A 19,061-nucleotide genomic window follows, 5' to 3' on the forward strand; every position below is an offset into this window, starting at 1 on the left:
GAATTTTTTATATGAAAAATCTGGACGTATTTTAAATCAAACAAACGTTACTAACATTCTAGATCTTTATTATTCATAGTTACAAATGTTAGTACGGTCCCAGCTTGGCCCCAATCGGTTTCCATCTGTTTCCTAAATTTAAAGAACCTTCGAGTACTTCACTTTAATAGTGAGCAAGCGCTACAAGAAGAGGTAAGATTGCGGCTCTGTCAAGAAAGTCAAACATTCTACAATGACGGTATCAATAAACTGATCTGTCTTTGGGAAAAATGTTGTCGTTGTGAAGGCGACTATGTTGAGAAACAAATATGTAGTACGTGAAGAATAAAGATGTAGAATGTTAAGAACGTTTGTTTTATTTTAAAAGCTCTTGATATGTAACCCGCTACTATGTCAGTATGTCCTTACAAAAGGCGTTTCACCCATCAGGTATACAAACTGTATGCCATGGTGATATCTCATGGCTTGTACATCAAATGACAGTTATATAACAAAAATGGAACTAATCCCAATTTTTGCAGATGATTCCATCTGGTATCCGTAAGATACTCAACTGGGTATCGAAGACGTACCCGGGTCACCCAATCCTCATCACAGAGAACGGCTGCAGTGACGATGGATCTACTCTGGATGACCAGCAGCGCATCGAATACTACACGGTAGGTTCCAGCCAGCGCCATCTCATTGTTTGTCGCGAATTCTAAAGGACGAACCCGTACTCAGTCGGCTAATTTCGAAGCTTGATAGACGCGTGTGTGTGAAAGAGGATACGATTTTATAGGAACATAGCCGCGAGTAGCGGAAGCGTTTACTCACATGTCTGCTTTCAAGAGGGAAAGACCTCTTTTACTGCGTGCTTTTCACTGCATCAACTGTTCGGTGATAAAGTGATTTCGAGAAGAAAGAAAGCAGATGTTACCAGCTTGATGCACAAGAGACGTGAATGTTTTAACTGAACTGTATGAACAGAATCAACCTCTTTTTGACATCATAAGTATCGATTATCACAACCTCTTTCAGCATGAAACAAAATCTGCTGTACTTTAAAACAGTCGAAATTGCAACAGTAGTGGAGCAATTTAGGGAATACTATGTGCGCGTATTTCAGGTCAGCGCCTTATTTTTCGTGAAAACGTCCGGAGAAAATCACAACACTTCTTTCCTATTAATATGTATTTTAATTATCAGTTTCATTAACACGACTGTTGCACAGAATAATACAATGGTTGCAAAATAGACAAATCACAAGTTTGGACTGACGCTGGACGGGACGCTGTATGCTTCTATGGCTCAGAAATAAAATCAATTGCGCTTTATTTTTTTTCTTTCTCTTTGTTTTCCAACGCTGCCCAGCTCTCGAAATCACTCGGCACTGTAATTTTTTGTATTCATTTCGACGCGAGCTTTCCTATGACTTGCGTTTTCTGTAATTCTGAGACGACATCATTACTTTGTAATTTTCAATTTAATACCGATTTTCTCTTACATACTGAAAAAAAGAAACGTTACATTCATAGTATGCCGAGAAAGGCATGACTTTGAGACCTCAGAGAGATGTGGTGCTGTCAGTGAGGATGTTTACGTACTTAAAGTGAGGTTTTTTGTGATACTTCATTTTCTGATTATTTACTGCACCAGCTTAATTCACGTACCACTGAAACGATGTGTGCAATAAGTGTTAGTGTCAGTGGTGTTGAGAAAAAACTGAAATTATAGAAAGTGAACAAAGCTCGAGGACACTATGGCATCCTTGTCAGATTCTGTACTAAACTTGCGGCTGAGTCAGCCTCTCTTCTAACTACAATCCGTCGTAGATTCCTAAAAGAAAAAACCGTGCCCAGTTCTCTGGAAGAAACACAGATCATAGTCATACACAAGAAAGGTAGTGTCTGCAGCTCGTGGTCTAGTGGCTAGCGCTGCTGCCTCTGGATCACGAGGTCCCGAACTTTATTCCTGGCCGAGTTGGAGATTTTCTCTTCCCGGGGACTGGGTATTTATGTTGCCCTCATCATTTCATCATCATCATTCGTGACTGTGGCTAGACTGGATCGTGTAAAAACTGGACTGAGAAAAATTGGGACTTTGTACGGGCGCTGATGGCTGCGCAGTTGAGCGCCCCGCAAATCAGTCATCATCAAGAAGGGTAGTGAAAGTGATCCACCAAACTACTGTGCAATATTCTTGGTATCGCTTTGTTGTAGAATCTTAGAACGTAATCTGAGCTCGAAGATAATGAAGTATCTTGAACAGAATGACGTCCTCACTGTCAACCAGCATCGATCATGTGAAACCTAAGTCGCAGTTTTCTCACATAACATACTGATAGCTTTGGATCAAGGCAACCACGTAGATGCAGTGTTTCTTGATTTTCGAAAAGACTTTGATTCAAGCTTATTGTCAAAAGCACGATCATGTGCGGTATCAAGTGAAATTTGCGACTAGATTGAGAACTTTGTGATAGGGAGGACACATGGATCGAGTGTATTGTATTGTATTAAACCGGGGACCTAGAAACGACGGAGAGACTTCGTCCCGCAGTAGCCCTCAGTGGTTCAGAACACCACCACAGGTCACAGCAGACCACACACCCCACCGCCACCCCACACCGAACCCAGGATTATTGTGCGGTTCGGCCCCCAGTGGACCCCCTCGGGAATGTATCCGTATCACACAAGTGTAACTCCAAGTGTTGGCGTGGTAGAGTAATGGCGGTCTGTGTACGTGGGTGTCTGAGCAGCGATCGCCGACACAGTGTAATTGAGGCGGAATAAGGGGAATCAGCCCGCATTCGCCGAGGCAAATGGAAAACTGCCTTAAAAACCATCCACAGGCCGGCCGGCACACCGGACCTCGACACTAATCCGTCGGGCGGATTCGTGCCGGGGACCGGCACGCCTTCCCACCCGGAAAGCAGCACAATAGTCCGTGCGGCTAGCTTGGCGCGTGAAGATCGAGAGTCATTGTCAGATGCAGAAATGACTTCAGGCGTGGCCCAGTTAGTGTGTTGGAACCCTTGCCGTTCATGCTGCATATTAATGACATTGCAGACACATTGATGGTAGCCTCAGGCTTCTTGCAGATGATGCAGTTAGCTGTATGAGGTACAGTCTGAAAGACACTGCGCGAGTATTCAGTCAGATCTCAATAAAATTTAAAATTGGTGCAAAGATTGGCAACTTGCCTTAAACGTTCAGAAATGTAAAGTTGTGCACTCCACAAAACGAAACAACTTACTATCCCATGATAATAATATCAATGAGTCACTGCTAGAATCGGCCAACTCATACAATTCGTAGGGATATGGTATGGAATGATCACATACGCTCATTCGTGGGTAAAGCAAGTGGTAGACTTAGGTTTATTGGTAGTATACTGGGAAGTGCAATCAGTGCTGCCGGTCCCATAACATTGGTCAAGTTTTGGGACCCACACCAGATAGAAGTAATAGGGGATACTGAACGTATACAGAGAAGGCCAGTACGAATGGTCACAGGTATTTTTCATACGTGGGAGAGTGTCACAGAGATAACGAAGAAACTGAACTGGAAGACTCTTCAAGATAGACCTATCACGAGGAAGTATACTAACGAAGTTTCTAGAACCGCTTTTGAATGATGAGTCTAGGAATATACTACAATCCCATACGTATGACTCACATAGGGATTATGAGACAAGATCCGAATAAGTACTGCACTCACAGAGGCATTCTCGCAATCATTCTTCAGGGGCGTCATGCGTGAATAGGACGGGAAGAAACCCTAATAACTGGTAATAACTGGTACAGTGTGACGTGCACTCTGACATGCTCGTCACGGTGGTTTGCAGAGAACAGATCTGGATGTAGATGTAGACCTGCTTGACAAATAGGGGCAATGTGTCTACTATACAGCGAAGATGAGATTTTCGAAGAGACACAACCAATTTTGTGTAGGGTCAAATAGCTATTTATTCATGTCTAATGAAATCTGATGTCTTTATTACGTTCAGTGATACGTCCTCCAAGAGCAATACTTTCTGAAGCAATGTCACTATTTTTCCCACCTACGTACTCATTAAAAAAATTCTAAAATAACTATTTTCCTTTTGTATCAGTCATTGTCTTGGCGTAACATGCATCTGCCGTGGAGAAGCCAATTGGTGCCGACTTTCCTTCATCACTCTTTGAGCGCAAAACTGATGTACGTTTTGTGGCGCGTCTAACCGCCTTAACATTTTCCTGTAGGTTTTAGCGCGCGCTTTGTTGCGCTATTCAATGAACTTGTAAACGGGCATTTCAAATTCACATTTGCTGCAGAAAGTATGGCCTAGCGACAGATCTTTTTCCCCAAAACTGTACCGTAGTTGGGTGACTTTTCCAAATATGAATTTAGATCACCGGTTTATTCCTCGAGATAGCCTCTACATTGCCTCGACGTTTGTTAGTGGAGTTTGGGTTCACACATTATACAGACGCTCGTCATATTCCTTTTACAATATTCTCAGTCACGTTAACAGCTATCCAGTATCCATGAATCAGTGGCTATGTTATTGGTAACGAACGTAATCTGAGAAATAGAGACCTTTGATGTATATATGTATGTCTAACGAAATTATTATCTAGCTGAATTAAATTCATTGAAATGAAATCAGTAGAATCAATGGCGGTGAATTCAACAAAATGCGTTGACACAAAGCACCATTAGTTAAATATATCCTGAAATGCTGATTCTGTAATTGAATCAAAACGCAGTTAGAAACAAAAAGACACGTCAAACTGGGATTCGAACGTTTATCTCGTGCTTGCTGCTAACACTCGTCTTAACCACCAGGTCTTCAAATTATCAGTGTCTCTGCTATTTCCTCTAAATAATTTATAATTTTAAGACCAGAGGTTCCCCCACTGGGTGTGTGGCAATAATCTGTCTGGGGTCTAAACATGGTGAACGCCTGCGGCTTATCCCATCAGATCGGTATACATACCAGCTGGATTACATTTTATGAGATGATATGAACGGAATCAGTGAGATCCAAACCAATGAAATGTTATGACTTGAAATCGTATCAGCGCTGTGGGCAGTCGCGTTATCGTTTAGGAGATTAACAGTAGATCAGTGTTCGATTCGCAGTCAGTGATATACTGCGACTTTTCTTTCATGATGAAATATTCTTTACATTGGAAGTTCAGTATTCCCCAACATTTTTTATGGTGAGAATTGGCAGTACATTCTACCAGGTAAACTACGCTTAACACAGCAAAGGAAAGCCATCGTTGCATAATATTTGTATAACGAATAGGTGATTAGGTGATAAAAAAAATTGTAATCGTAACTGGAAATCAAAATTGTTCCCGCAGGGCCATTGTTTAGTTCTGCTCGAAATTGAATTGTATTAAATTTGCTATCACACGATTTATTGCTGTCCGGGAAAATAGTAGCGTTATTTCTGCGCCACTAGGTGTTCCAACTTGCATATTAAAATTTAATCATACTCCGTACTTTGATCTCCTGTTACCCTTACGAAATTAATTCAGCTTTCATTTTGTTTTATACTGTCAACTACATTACAATAAACGTGGTAATATGTCATAACAGCAGCTTATTCACATATACGTGTTCTACTTCAAGAATTAAGAGTAATGAAAATGACATACAGTGAGCATATTTCATAACATATTGAATAAAAACCGTAACTGAAAGTTATTTTACACCAGATAATTTCATAACGTAATGCACAATCTGTAATCCCTACAAATGAAAAACTGTACTGAACTTCCATAAAAAATTAGACGTTTTGTACTATGCCCCCCGTTTTCATCTTTTTGACACATTTTTGACTGTAAATTTCTCTGTGATCGCATTCAACGTGAAACGTGATAGTTGCACGGAAACAACATCTCTGACGAACAGCGCCGTTTCACTGTTTTTCTCCCGTAGCTCGGAAAGCTCCGCGGTACGTAATGAGATATGTAAACAACGGAAAAATGACATAGCTTTCCAATAAAATTCAACGGAATGACAATATTGAATGCGTTCGTCCCTTATCCGCAAATGATATTTGACGAAAAAAAAAAAAGACACAGAGAGAGAAAGTTCATCCTGTGTACATATCTAGCTGTAAACACAACAAGCAGCTTTCTAAATCTACGTTATGAAAGCGTGAAATGCACCGCTACTTGAACATGGATTTTACACGATGTATTAAACATTAAAGGATAGAGCGTAATTTGCGATCATCATAGATCCATGTAGCTGTCCCCGTTTCAATTTGTAATTTCAGTAATAGAGTTCATTTTAGCACACATATGCTGCAGAACGAATGTTGCATCCCCGAACAGAAATTCTTAAACAGAAGCAAAGTTTTCTCGATGTCATAAAAGAAAACACCATGGGGTACTAGAGAACATTAGCAGAATTCTGGAAGAAGATGAAATTTCTGGCCACAGATGGGACAATAGGCCCCAACCGACCGCCGTGTCATACTCAGCCAATGGCTTCATCGAGATGCGGTACGAAGGCCCACCCTTTCTGCCGTTCTCCGGATTGCAGACCTAGTGACGCAACTTTTCATGCAAGTAGCTGATCGGTTGGTGACACAATGCACGTTATCTCATTCCTACCAGCAAGAAAAGGATCTGGGCTAGTAGCGGGCAACGAACTTGCCCCCCCCCCCCCCCCCCCCAAACGACAGTCAGCCACTCGGGCCACTCAGCGACCGGATGACATTCAGGGTAAAGGGAGAGACACTCTGACCGAGATAACTCGTATTTTTCTTGAAGTATAATACCATGCCGCCGAATTTTAACACGGAAACCAACACTTTTCGGTACCATTTTTCACACTCTTCAGTTTACACTTTCGTCGGGCCGAGAACAGCCTGTTATGTTGCTTGAAATAGAGACCCAGTCACTTACGACGGTTGGTAATAAACGGTGTTCGCAAACGGAACTTTGTAAATAGTTTTGTATTGTCAACTATAAACTGTTGACAATGATTAAAAATGTATAGTATTTTCGAGCTGATGAGCGGATAAACATGAACATGGAAAGTCTGCTTTGCAAGATTGGTTGATAATGTTCCCATAACAAGACCAACCAAAATAACAAAGTTTCACCGACAATATCAGCAAATTACTTGCTGCCTACGTTACCTTCAACGCTCAGAACAACATGCTGCAAAATATAGGCCTACGAAACTCGCTAATTTTGGGAATTGTTACCCAGTCAGACTTTACTATTTACGGGAAAATATTATTCAGGTATGAAATTAGGAAAGAATTGGTGGGATCTGTAGGATGTAATTCAGATAGATCTAAAAAAGTACACTTATTCGAAATTGGAAAAACTTTAACAGCAAGGTGTTTAAAATACATAAGAAGTTTACCAGTCGAATACAAGATCAACAAAAAAGCATGAATGGTGGCCACTATTTTCATCGACAGGATTATCAGTTTGTGTACGCAAGAAAACACCTGCCCCCCCCGCCCCCCAAACTGATCTAGACGTAGCGTATTGACTACTGATCAAAGAGACCACTGTCTTTGATTCCGATTCTGCAACTGCTTAAATTTTGAGTAAGAATCATCAGTAATGATGGCCGAAGATTCCCTGCATAAGCAGTCACTCTCTTTCTGCCAACAGCCTTGTCAAAAAGGGTGGAGGAACGGAGTGGGTCTGGGTAGTCTCCTCTCCTAGATTTGGGAGACTGTCCCTGAAAGGCCGAAGAATCAGCAGTTATCAACGGCATGAGGATGCAGAAGGCAATGGAAACCACTACATAAAAGACACAGGAGAATGGACCTCTAACTGAAACAGGGTGATGATGATATCTCCATTGGAAATAGATTCCGGATTAGTCCCCCCATACGGATCTGAGAGAGGGGTCTGTCAAGGGGAAGGTGACCGTGAGAAAAAGATGAAACGTTAGAAGTTTGAACGTGATAGAAAAGCTGTAAAATTTGAAAAGGCAAATACAAAGGCTCAATCTTGATATAATGTGGATCAATGAAGTTAAATGGAACAAAAGATAAGGCCTCCTGGTCACATAAATGTAGGATAACAGCAACAGTAACGGACAATGGTATAGAGGGAGTGTGACTGGTTATGAAGAGGAAAATAGGGCAGAGAGTGAGCTGCTGTTAACAGTCCAGTGATAGGGTTTTCCTCGTCAAATATGACAGCAAATTAACTCCACCAACGGTAGTTGATGTATACTCGTGTATCCCGATATCAAAAGCAGAAGATGGAGAGATAGAGAAAGTATATGAGGGTACTGAAAGGGTAATTCAGAGCATAAAAGGATATGAAAATCTAATAGTCGTCGGAGACTGTAACCAGGTGTAGGGGAAGGAGTAGAATAAAATTAGGGGAAAAATGTGGGAACTGTGGTAAAGAATACCAGAGTAGGCAATTCAGTTTAAGAGGAGTCAGCACCCATAAAAAGGGCAATCATAGATGTAGGAGAGATAAACATAGGTACTAGGGAAGTAACTGCGAAGAATCCTTTGGTAAGGAAAGAAATATTTCATTTGATGTACTGCAGAAGGAAGCATAAAAATGCTCAGGAAAAGACAGCAATACAGCAATAGAAATCCCTTATGAACAAAATTGTATGGTAATGAATCATGGACAATGGGAAAACCGCAGCAGAGGAGAAACGAAGCATCTGAGATGTGGTGCTTCAGATGAAGTTGAAAATTTCGTGAACTGATAAGGAATGAGGAGCCCCAACCGCAGAATCGGCGAGGGAATATGGATAATACTGAGAAGGAGGAGGGTCAGCATTATGGGACATGTATTAAGGCATCAGGGAATAACTTATCGTACTTCAGGGAAATGTAGAGGGAAAAATTTTATAGGAAGATAGAGATTTGAATAAATCAAGCAAATAACTAACGACGTAAGTTGCAAGTGCCTACTCCCGGAGGAAGATGGTTGCGCAGGAGACTGACGACAAAATCCTTTACAGGTACACTGCTCTTTACTAGAACGGTTCCAACAAATCTTATATTCACTTCCCATAATATACGAGGGAAGGGGTGTAATGATGTCAGGTTTGGGAGTAAAAGACAGTGCAGCTTGATCAGAGGCTTTCCCGTGTCTCTAAAGGTCTCGTCGATTCTAATGGAAGCCACTATATGTGTCGCCTAACAGCTCCAACAACTGGCCCATTGCGTACCCCAAGTACAACGATTTCGTATTTCTACCACATGTACACGTATTGAGCCACCACATAGTGTCAAGTTTACATCATCACAGGACTAATGCAACCAGTGTTCTTGTTATCCGTAAAAGAAAAGCTCTAAACTACTTTTAAATCGATTTAACAAGTGGCAGCGTATCTACTGGAAAAACCCTGTGGTGATAGTTGTGAGGAAAGAGTAAATATACGGATGATACATGGGGTTCACTTACGTGTTTCTCATTAAACTGTTGTGTTCTACAGGGCTACCTCAGCGAAGTGGTAAAGGCCATTAACGTGGACGGAGTGGACGTGATCGGCTACAGCGCTTGGTCCATCATCGATAACCTCGAGTGGATGGCCGGATACACGTAAGTATACGTCGTTGTCCGGGCAAGGCCGGCTGAGCTCACGTTATATTAGCGCACGCTTGAGTCTGCGCTGCTAAGTGGCGAGGGACGCTCTGCGGAAGCACTCATAGGCCGCACTTTGTCTAATGGACATCATAAATACGTACGTTTTAAATAGGTGAAATGGCCTCACCGCCACTGCCGTCAATTGCTTGAGAGGCACGGTGCAGACTGGCCTCTCAACGCAAGGTCACATCAGCGGACTTCAGTGGTTGGTGCTTGGTTGCCCTGCTAAAAGTTCATTTTTTAATACCGTTGCATCTCTAAACTAGCGCAGTACTTACAACAATAAACCTGTACGTACTTTGTCCTTAAGAGGAAACAGAGTGCCCTATATCGGCTACATTAAATTTTGTTGCTTGGCTCCCCTGTAATTCAGAAACCGGTGTAGCAATGCCATGAAATGTTTATAGGACATTGCACATTATGTTGTTAGTCTACTGAACAAAACTCACTGTATTTCAGCCACTGGTTTGGGAAATACTATTTTCAAGTACAAGATTAAAATTATGTCATTTTCCGTCCTTTCTTCAAAATAATTGTAGTTATACTTAACATTATTTTTTTTCAGCAGACTCATATGCATAAACACTGTTCTTCTTCTTATTACAGCAATTTATTCGCCCAGATCGCACAAAGATACACAATGATTACTTGTTTCAAGTAAATTAAATCGGCATCACCAGATCATTTGTATATAAAACATTTTTACAGGATCAATCAGTTTCGTCGGCTGTTTACATTAAATTGATGCAACTAATAAGAGGACATTCCACAGTAACGTCGCTCGTGTACTGTCAGAGAATAGCTGTGGTGACATGTGCACAGTCATTAGAAAAAAAGATGCATGAGACGTGTATTGATTGATTTCATGTTGTGTCCTTGTTGACATGCGATACGAAAGAAGGTAGCAACATGAAAACACTTTACCCACGTCTTATGTATCTTATTTCTAATGACTGTGCACATGTCAGCACAGCGATTCTCTTATTGTATGACGAGAGACGGTACTATGGAATGTGGTCTCTATAACTTGTGTCTAGTTAATGTGAACAATCGAAAAATGGATTGTCCCTGTAATTATTTTTTCTGCCTGAAGATGGCCATTTAATTTCGCTGAAACCAATAATCACTGTTTGTATTATGCAATTTGGGAGAATAAACTTCTGTAGTAAGGAAAACAACCAATTTTAAATTTTGAGATAGCCTCCGAAAGAGCTGATAATGTCAGTTACTCATCATTATATGTATGTTAAAGTTCCTGAAATACTCTGCCCCAGCTGGTTTCTAAGATGTAGGGAACAATACCAGTGAAAAAGTAAATTTTCAGAAACAGCTTTTAATGTCTGAAGTGCCTAAAACTTACTTAATATGTATTTTATTTTCTAAATTTTACTGACACAGGAGTACCCGCAAAAACATTCTGTCCAATCCTTTTCACCATTTTCCAACGATGTCTTTATTTTCCCTGTTCTGGCCTTAATAGCCATTGTGTTGCTTACTGTCCTTTATCGATGTGAACATTGCCCATATCTTTATTTCCTCTGATGCATTTTACTCCAGGATTAATTACCATATGATGTTGTCAGCTGATCCTGTCAATGCTGCCATAATTAAAAGCAACTCCAGCATCATAGATCTGCCCCCCCCCCCCAAACCATTTGGGTGTCTTCCTTCCAACAAAAATATTATTTGGTTTTCCGGTCAATATATGAGATTCTTGGAAGATTCATTTGGATTCTGGGGCTTTATGACTTCCAAGTTTGTGGAGGAAGGTAGTCCATAATGCCTGCTTCGTTTTGAAGAAATTATCTGTGCTATTTCTACGGAGTATGCCTTAGTATTTTTGTAGTTCATCAATAATTCTGTCTGTCAGCCTACGCCTTAAGGTTTCAGCATCAGACAGTTTCTTATTTCTCAGGCTTATACTACGAAAAGCTATGGCACTACTACCAACAGGAAGAACGTACTTTTGTCTTTGTAATATTGCAATCCACAGCTTCCTACAAAAAAAAATTAAAAAAAATGATCCACTATATTGGATTTCGAAGAAAAATACGTAAAATTTATTAACATATTAAATAGATGAAGACTATGTTCTAAAGGACAAATAAAATACTTCCATTGGAAGTTAATAATTGATTTATATATAATTTGGATAAGAAAATTGACAATTTTGTTTCGGGATTAAAATCCAAAAATGTAAAAATACGTTTCCGTTCTAAATTCTCTTTAACAAATGTCTGCAATTAATCAGAGTCATACGGTAGAGATCGCTCACTTTTCGTAAACTGTTTAAAAAGGAAACTGCACTTCTCACGACTCCAACAGTTTGTGTTCCCTTTATCGGAAACTTCTTCATCAAAATTCTTTTGACCACAGGAAATCACTATGTACGGCGTATGTATAATGGAAGTAAAACAAAACCTGCACTTTTACTGCAGTTCAAAAGCGCGCACTGTCTCTCCTATTGCCAATTGGACAATACAGCTTATTACACAGTCTGTCTAGATGACTCGATGGGTTATTTCAAGCTTAGACTGTGCACGTATTGTCACTGTAGAACAAAAAGGGTTGTCAGCAGACCGACGTCATTGGAACATTCGATCGCTATCGTTAAAACGTACTTCCATAAAATTTCCTCTTCACCCTTATCAGTGTGCTATTGTTGTTCGGGTGCAGTCCGTACCAGCGCTCGGTTCAAAATCTGTCATTTAGTATGCAAACAGATCCACAAGTAATGATAAACATGGCAGACATAATTACATAAAAATCGTGTAATACGTTGTTTCATTTATAGTAAGAGCAACTTACATACGGTCCACTGTGTAGTTCAATCCGTGTTGGCTGCTTGTCAATAAATCGTTTTTTTTTTTCGAGGTAATTCATAATGTTCGAACACAGCAAATGTTGGCCCTATCTCCCTCTTCTGACATCAGTTAATAATTAAGAAGAGGAAAATAAAATGTTCATTCGAGTGAGCTGTGACTGAATGCAGCTTTCTGTGATGATTATTCTCCCAATGAGTTGCAGAATATTTCATACGCCACGATTATTTGTAATGACTAGCAATATTTTGTGTTGTTCCTTATATCTAGGTAGCTGTCGTAACACAAGACACAAGTGTTTCAATCTTCCCTAACTGATGACTGTAGCCTTACGGACTTTTTCTGTGCTGGAGTTTATGTTATCTTCTTACAGAAGGTACCGTACATGAATTTCTGAACAACCACGATAGAGGCTTACTGCACTGTTACTAGCGTTGCTCACAAAGATGTGGATTACATCGCGTGAAAAGGCAACAGATCGTATAAATCCCGTATCAAAATATGATGGCGATGTCCATAGTTACTTTTACATTATGTTTCCAGTTTGTAAAATACCATATCTCTTTTTCAGGAATCACTTTGGTATCTTCCGCGTGGATTATGACGACCCAGACCGTCCCAGGACCGCTAAAGCATCAGCAAGAGTCCTGAAGAAGATCTACGAATCTTACTCGGTGCCGCTGGAATATTTCACCCCTGATTCCTCTAGCACTTAACTTCCTCGTTCCCTATATTGTACATAGATAAATAAATTCCGATGCAGAATTAAAATGTGTATAACTTTTGTCGAAAGTAACCACACACCACTCCTAAAAGTGTGGTTCCTACAACATATCCTTCTTCTGAAACGAAAAGATTCTGTTATGTATCTCTCTCGGCTGCCTATCCCATTACGCATGCAGAAACACCCTTGTGTGTGCGGGCGTGTGTGTGTGTGTGTGTGTGTGTGTGTGTGTGTGTGTGTGTGTGTGTGTGTGTGTGTGTCTGTGTGTTTGTGTGTGTGTGTGTGTGTGTGTGTACACGTGTCTGTTTAGCAGTCAAGCGCTATACCCTGTGACCGGTTCTGAGATTAGTTTACATACTCGTATTTGTTTCCATGGTTGAAGACTTTCACTCGAAAAAATACATTCCTCTGACCAGTGAAAGAATGAAGTAATGACAAGCCACATGGAAAGATATGGATAAGAAAAAGAACATTAAAAGGACCAATTACTATGCCCGTCTGTATTGAAAGTATAAAAAAAATGAAAATATGTTTGACGAAAAAAAACAAGTGACAAATTCAATCTTTCTGTGAGCTATGCGTCTTTCAAAGATGGAATTCAAGGCTCCACCTTGTTTGTTCACATCTTCTGTAACATATAAATTCCAATCAAAATTGAGAACATTTTTGAAACTCTCTTGAATAAGTTGTGAGGTGTATGTTGACCTGTTTAGCATAGCCCTAACACAGTACAGATCAATGATTCCCAGCCTGGGGGTAATTACCTCCTGAGGGGCAAAATGAAATTTTCAGAGGGGTAAACACTAAACAGTTCGATTCTGTTTCAGTCACGAAACTAAATTGTTTTCAAAATATCGTTACTATTATCACAGTTTTGTAAAATTCTAATACTAACTACATTAGGTATCAATAATTACTTTTTCTCAGTTAGTAGCATTAATGCGGTGGAAGTTACAGGTTCCTGACATAGCCTACCCACGACACACGTGTTGTACTTGGCCCCGTGTATCGCTCATAGTAAAATGAGACATATACGTAACGAATGCTAAATATGTCAAGAAAATGTCTTCTCCAAGTTGTAGATAGTACCTGCAGTAGTCCAGAAAATTGCTTCACTACTCGCTTCAAAACAGATAAATGAAATAATTGACAGTAATTACGTAGGACTATTACAATGCAGTACACAGTTTTATTATTATAATTATTATTATCAGAGTGTTTAGACATCAAGCATTCACAACCTGAAGTCGTCCAATTTCTACCAGTTCAAAAGTAAGGAGTGCAGCAGTGAAGTGATTTACAAACAGTGAGCATAGTGCACACGTCTCAACTTGTTTGGTTTTAAATGGGGTTGCAGTCTGCAAGTCAAGCAGGTGCTGGAGAGGGGTAAACACACACACACACACACACACACAAACTAAATATCTCATTCATATTTCATAATTTTATAAATAATGGCAGGGTAGGGAGGGCGGAAGTAGTAGGTAATGTCTGATTTTACTCAGGGGTAATGTCTGAGAAAGGTTGGGAACCACTTTAGATCCTATCCCCGGTGGCTTACAGAGACGTAAAGCTCCCCATAACATCACGTGAATTTAAAAGTTGTTATTTGACGGATAGCTGCTTAACAGAGGTCGCGCGATTAAGCATGTAAATATGGGCACCGAATCTCACAGGAACATATTGATAAATGGATCCATCAGACTACAAAAGGAAAATAATGAATCCGAAATACAAGCATTTAACAAGTAGACAAGGTATTCCAAATACAAACTGTAGGCTTGGCACAACTGGGTGAATACATAAAAGAATCCGGTAGAACCATGCCACGAACATGAATAAATGCTACAGAAAGGGAAAGTTATTTAAAGAAAAGTCCTAGGAAAGCATGAATGAACATAAATGCTCTTGCCTAAGCGCATAATGGATGCAGTTAACTGGCTGTGAAAATTAGATTAGTGAAACGAAACTCCGATGCTAATTAACTGACTTCGCGGTCGCCTCCTCTCGGTGGCTGCAACGCTGACCCGTGTTTACCTCTCTTAAGGATTAAGACTACTATAGAATTAAAAAAAAAACATTTTATTGGTTTAAAAATTTTTTTGAACCTTCGAAAATATGAAACAAAAAAATGTAGTCCATGAAAAAAAAAAATTCTATGGAATTCTGATCTCCAGCTCCTCTGATGACTCGAAGTGGCCTACCTGCATCAAATGGATTCCCCTGTAGTGTCTGAGTATCGCTAGAAGCATTTCAAAACAGCAGTCCGTTAGCGTGGCGTCAGTACTTGTACGAAAAAACAGTTCTTTCGTTTCGAATCTTTATTTTCGTGTGAAATATGGCTTTTGATAGTTTGTTTGTGATCTTACAGTATACATTTTTGTCTTCCGACTAAGAAATAGTAGTAAGAAAGTGTACTCTGGTGGAAAAGATTTAAAAATATCGTATCCAACGCGGCGTCGAAGTAGTAGGTCATCAAAACGTCCAAAGAATGAACTAAGCTGAGAGCAGTTCACAGGGAGTCAGTGCTTCTGCTAAGAAACTGAAAGACAGTGACCAGGATTTTGATGTGAATTGTGGATTGAGTTATAGGATTACAATTTCTTGCTGTTTTCTCTGTTTTTTTCAACATGTTAAATGTATAACGGGCAATACAGACGTCACGTTACAAGAACAAATTCCTCCAAGCTTAAGCCTCACTATAATTATTGTTGATGAATTCATCTCTGGTTGTCAGCAGAGTGGTGGCGTCGTCTTGTTGCAACGTTTCGATGAGTTTTGTACCCATCATCTTCTGGCGTGGTCATCTTCGCCAGAAGATGATGGGTCCGAAACTCATCGAAACGTTGCGACAAGACGACGCCACGACTCAGCTGATAACTCGAGAAGAATTCATCAGTGGAATACGTCGAGAAAGACTGAAATCGAATATGATTATTGTTTGTCCAAACTGCCCAGCTGTTACACCAGATAGTAAGTTTTTACCTGATAGATACGAAATCACTCGTTGAATCGTCCTGGCAATGTGCTTTCTTGGGTAGAGGCTAAACGGAATTGTATAGTTTCGTGAGTTCATGGAATTCCCACGACTAGTATTTCATCCGTTCTATGATAAAATACTGGATATGATTTTGATCACGACGGCAACAGTACTACAAGCTATTCCTGGGATAACAGATTAATGGTAAGAGTTTTGTAACAGTAGAACGTTTTCATTTATTCGTGCCTATAAGACACTTCAAAAGTTCAAACGCGTTTTTCTCGGAGTATGGTTGTTCGAAACGGTCCACAGGTTAATCCAAGCAACCATTAATCTGTTTATTAGAAAATTGAACCATAACTTTGAAATAAAATTTCAAAATGGACCACGTGGAGAATTGTCGGTTATGTAATTTAAACAATATTTATTAACAAATGGCCATTCCTTTTTTGGTAAAATCTGAACGACTTCATTCAGACACTCACAAATTACACCGACATCAATATTTCTAAAATCCCCTACACGGTTCATTAGCTACTCTCAAGCAAATTTATCCAGATTCAAATTGGCAATAGTTATGACACGTGCGACAAATTGCCTCAACTTCATTATGCCTCCGGAGAATTGCAGCAAGTGTCGCCATTTTGTAATATTATCCGACAGTAATTTTTTGTGATATACTTAAGTATATGTTGAATCACTATCCCAAGTTTTATCTCTCTATCACTTTTATTTTGCGATCGAGTCCCTACACGGGGACACTTCTTTTTTAAGTTACTTACATTGCAAATAAACGAAAATAATGCTCGACATATAGTTTCTATTAATATTCCCGTAAAGGCATGAAACGGAAAGGCCAAGGAAGATCTGAGATCGCAAATAAATTTCTATGAAAGAACTGTACATACAGCATCCATGAGGACTCAGCAAATAATTTTCCAAGAAGGTGTTGTAATTAAGATGTACAGGTAAAACTGTGGCGTTCATAACATGTGCGACGTGACAAAAACGTTACTACTTCCTCCCCTGTTCTTACACTGAATATCAGGCCACCATGTGGAAATTATCAACTATAAAATAATTAAATATCTTAATTTTTTTTCGAAGTTCTTGTGTACGCATTTCAAACCCTTCCTGGAAATTTATTTGTAATCCAAAATTTTCTTTGCCTTCCCTTTTCATGTCTTTTATGAAAATACCAATAAATAAAATATATGTGCCCCCACGAACCATGGACCTTGCCGTTGGTGGGGAGGCTTGCGTGCCTTAGCGATACAGATAGCCGTACCGTAGGTGCAACCACAACGGAGGAGTAGCTGTTGAGAGGCCAGACAAACGTGTGGTTCCTGAAGAGGGGCAGCAGCCTTTTCAGTAGTTGGAGGGGCAACAGTCTGGATGATTATCTGATCTGGCCTTGTAACACTAACCAAAACGGCCTTGCTGTGCTGGCACTGCGAACGGCTGAAAGCAAGGGGAAACTGCGGCCGTAATTTTTCCCGAGGGCACGCAGCTTTACTGTATGGTTAAATGATGATGGCGTCCTCTTGGGTAAAACATTCCGGAGGTAAAATAGTCCCCCATTCGGATCTCCGGGCGGGAACTACTCGAGAGGATGTCGTTATCAGGAGAAAGAAAACTGGTGTTCTACGGATCGGAGCGTAGAATCTCAGATCCCTTAATCGGGCAGGTAGGTTAGAAAATTTATAAAATGGAAATGGATAGGTTACAGTTAGATATAGTGGGAATTAGTGAAATTCGGTGGCAGGAGGAACAAGACTTCTGGTCAGGTGACTACAGGGTTATAAACACAAAATCAAATAGGGGTAATGTAGGAGTAGGTTTAATAATAAATAGGAATGCTGGTAAGCTACTACAAACAGCATAGTGAACGCATTATTGTGGCCAAGATAGATACGAAGCACACGCCTACCACAGTAGTACAGGTTTATATGACAACTAGCTCTGCAGATGATGAAGAAATTGAAGAAATGTATGATGAAATAAAAGAAATTATTCAGATATTGAAGGGAGATGAAAATTTAATAGTCATGGGTGACTGGAATTCGTCAGTAGGAAAAGGGAGAGAAGGAAACGTAGTAGGTGAATATGGATTGGGGGTAAGAATGGAAAGAGGAAGCCGTCTGGTAGAATTTTGCACAGAGCACAATCTAATCGTAGCTAACACTTGGTCAAGACAAGAATCATAAGAGAAGATTGTATACATGGAAGAAGCCTGGAGATACTGACAGGTTTCAGATAGATTATATAATGGTAAGACAGAGATTTAGGAACCAGGTTTTAAATTGTAAGACATTTCCAGGGGCAGATGTGGACTCTGACCAAAATCTATTGGTTGTGAACTGTAGATTAAAACTGAAGAAACTGCAAAAAGGCGGGAATTTAAGGAGATGGGACTTGGATAAACTGACTAAACCAGAGGTTGTACAGAGTTTCAGGGAGAGCAAAAGGGAACAATTGACAGGAATGGGGGAAAGAAATACAGTAGAAGAAGAATGGGTAGCTTTGAGGGATGAAGTGGTGAAGGCAGCAGAGGAGCAAGTAGGTAAAAAGGCGAGGGCTAGTAGAAATCCTTGGGTAACAGAAGAAATACTGAATTCAATTGATGAAAGGAGAAAATATAAAAATGCAGTAATTGAAGCAGGCAAAAAGGAATACAAACATCTCAAAAATGGGATCGATAGGAAGTGCAAAATGGCTAAGCAGGGATGGCTAGAGGACAAATGTAAGGATGTAGATGTTTATTTCACTAGGGGTAAGATAGATACTGCCTACAGGAAAATTAAAGAGACCTTTGGAGAAAAGAGAGCCAATTGTATGAATATCAAGAGCTCAGATGGAAACCCATTTCTAAGCAAAGAAGGGAAAGCAGAAAGGTGTAAGGAGTATATAGAGGGTCTATACAAGGGCGATGTTCTTGATGACAGTATTATGGAAATGGAAGAG

General features: G+C 40.0%; 1 protein-coding gene across 1 annotated transcript in view; it reads left to right on the plus strand.

The window, feature by feature from the left end:
- Window positions 1-13,111, plus strand: part of LOC126199050 (myrosinase 1-like) — a 41,123-nt gene extending 28,012 nt beyond the window's left edge. Inside the window, exons 9-11 of the mRNA XM_049935758.1 lie at window positions 522-659; window positions 9,420-9,526; window positions 12,965-13,111. Coding sequence (XP_049791715.1) covers window positions 522-659; window positions 9,420-9,526; window positions 12,965-13,109 — 390 coding nt within the window. The 3' untranslated portion in view covers window positions 13,110-13,111. The remainder of the gene's footprint in view (window positions 1-521; window positions 660-9,419; window positions 9,527-12,964) is intronic.
- The last annotated feature ends 5,950 nt before the right edge of the window (window positions 13,112-19,061 follow it).

The sequence above is a fragment of the Schistocerca nitens genome, chromosome 8 (genome assembly GCF_023898315.1).
Source record: "Schistocerca nitens isolate TAMUIC-IGC-003100 chromosome 8, iqSchNite1.1, whole genome shotgun sequence".
Lineage (NCBI taxonomy): Eukaryota > Metazoa > Arthropoda > Insecta > Orthoptera > Acrididae > Schistocerca > Schistocerca nitens.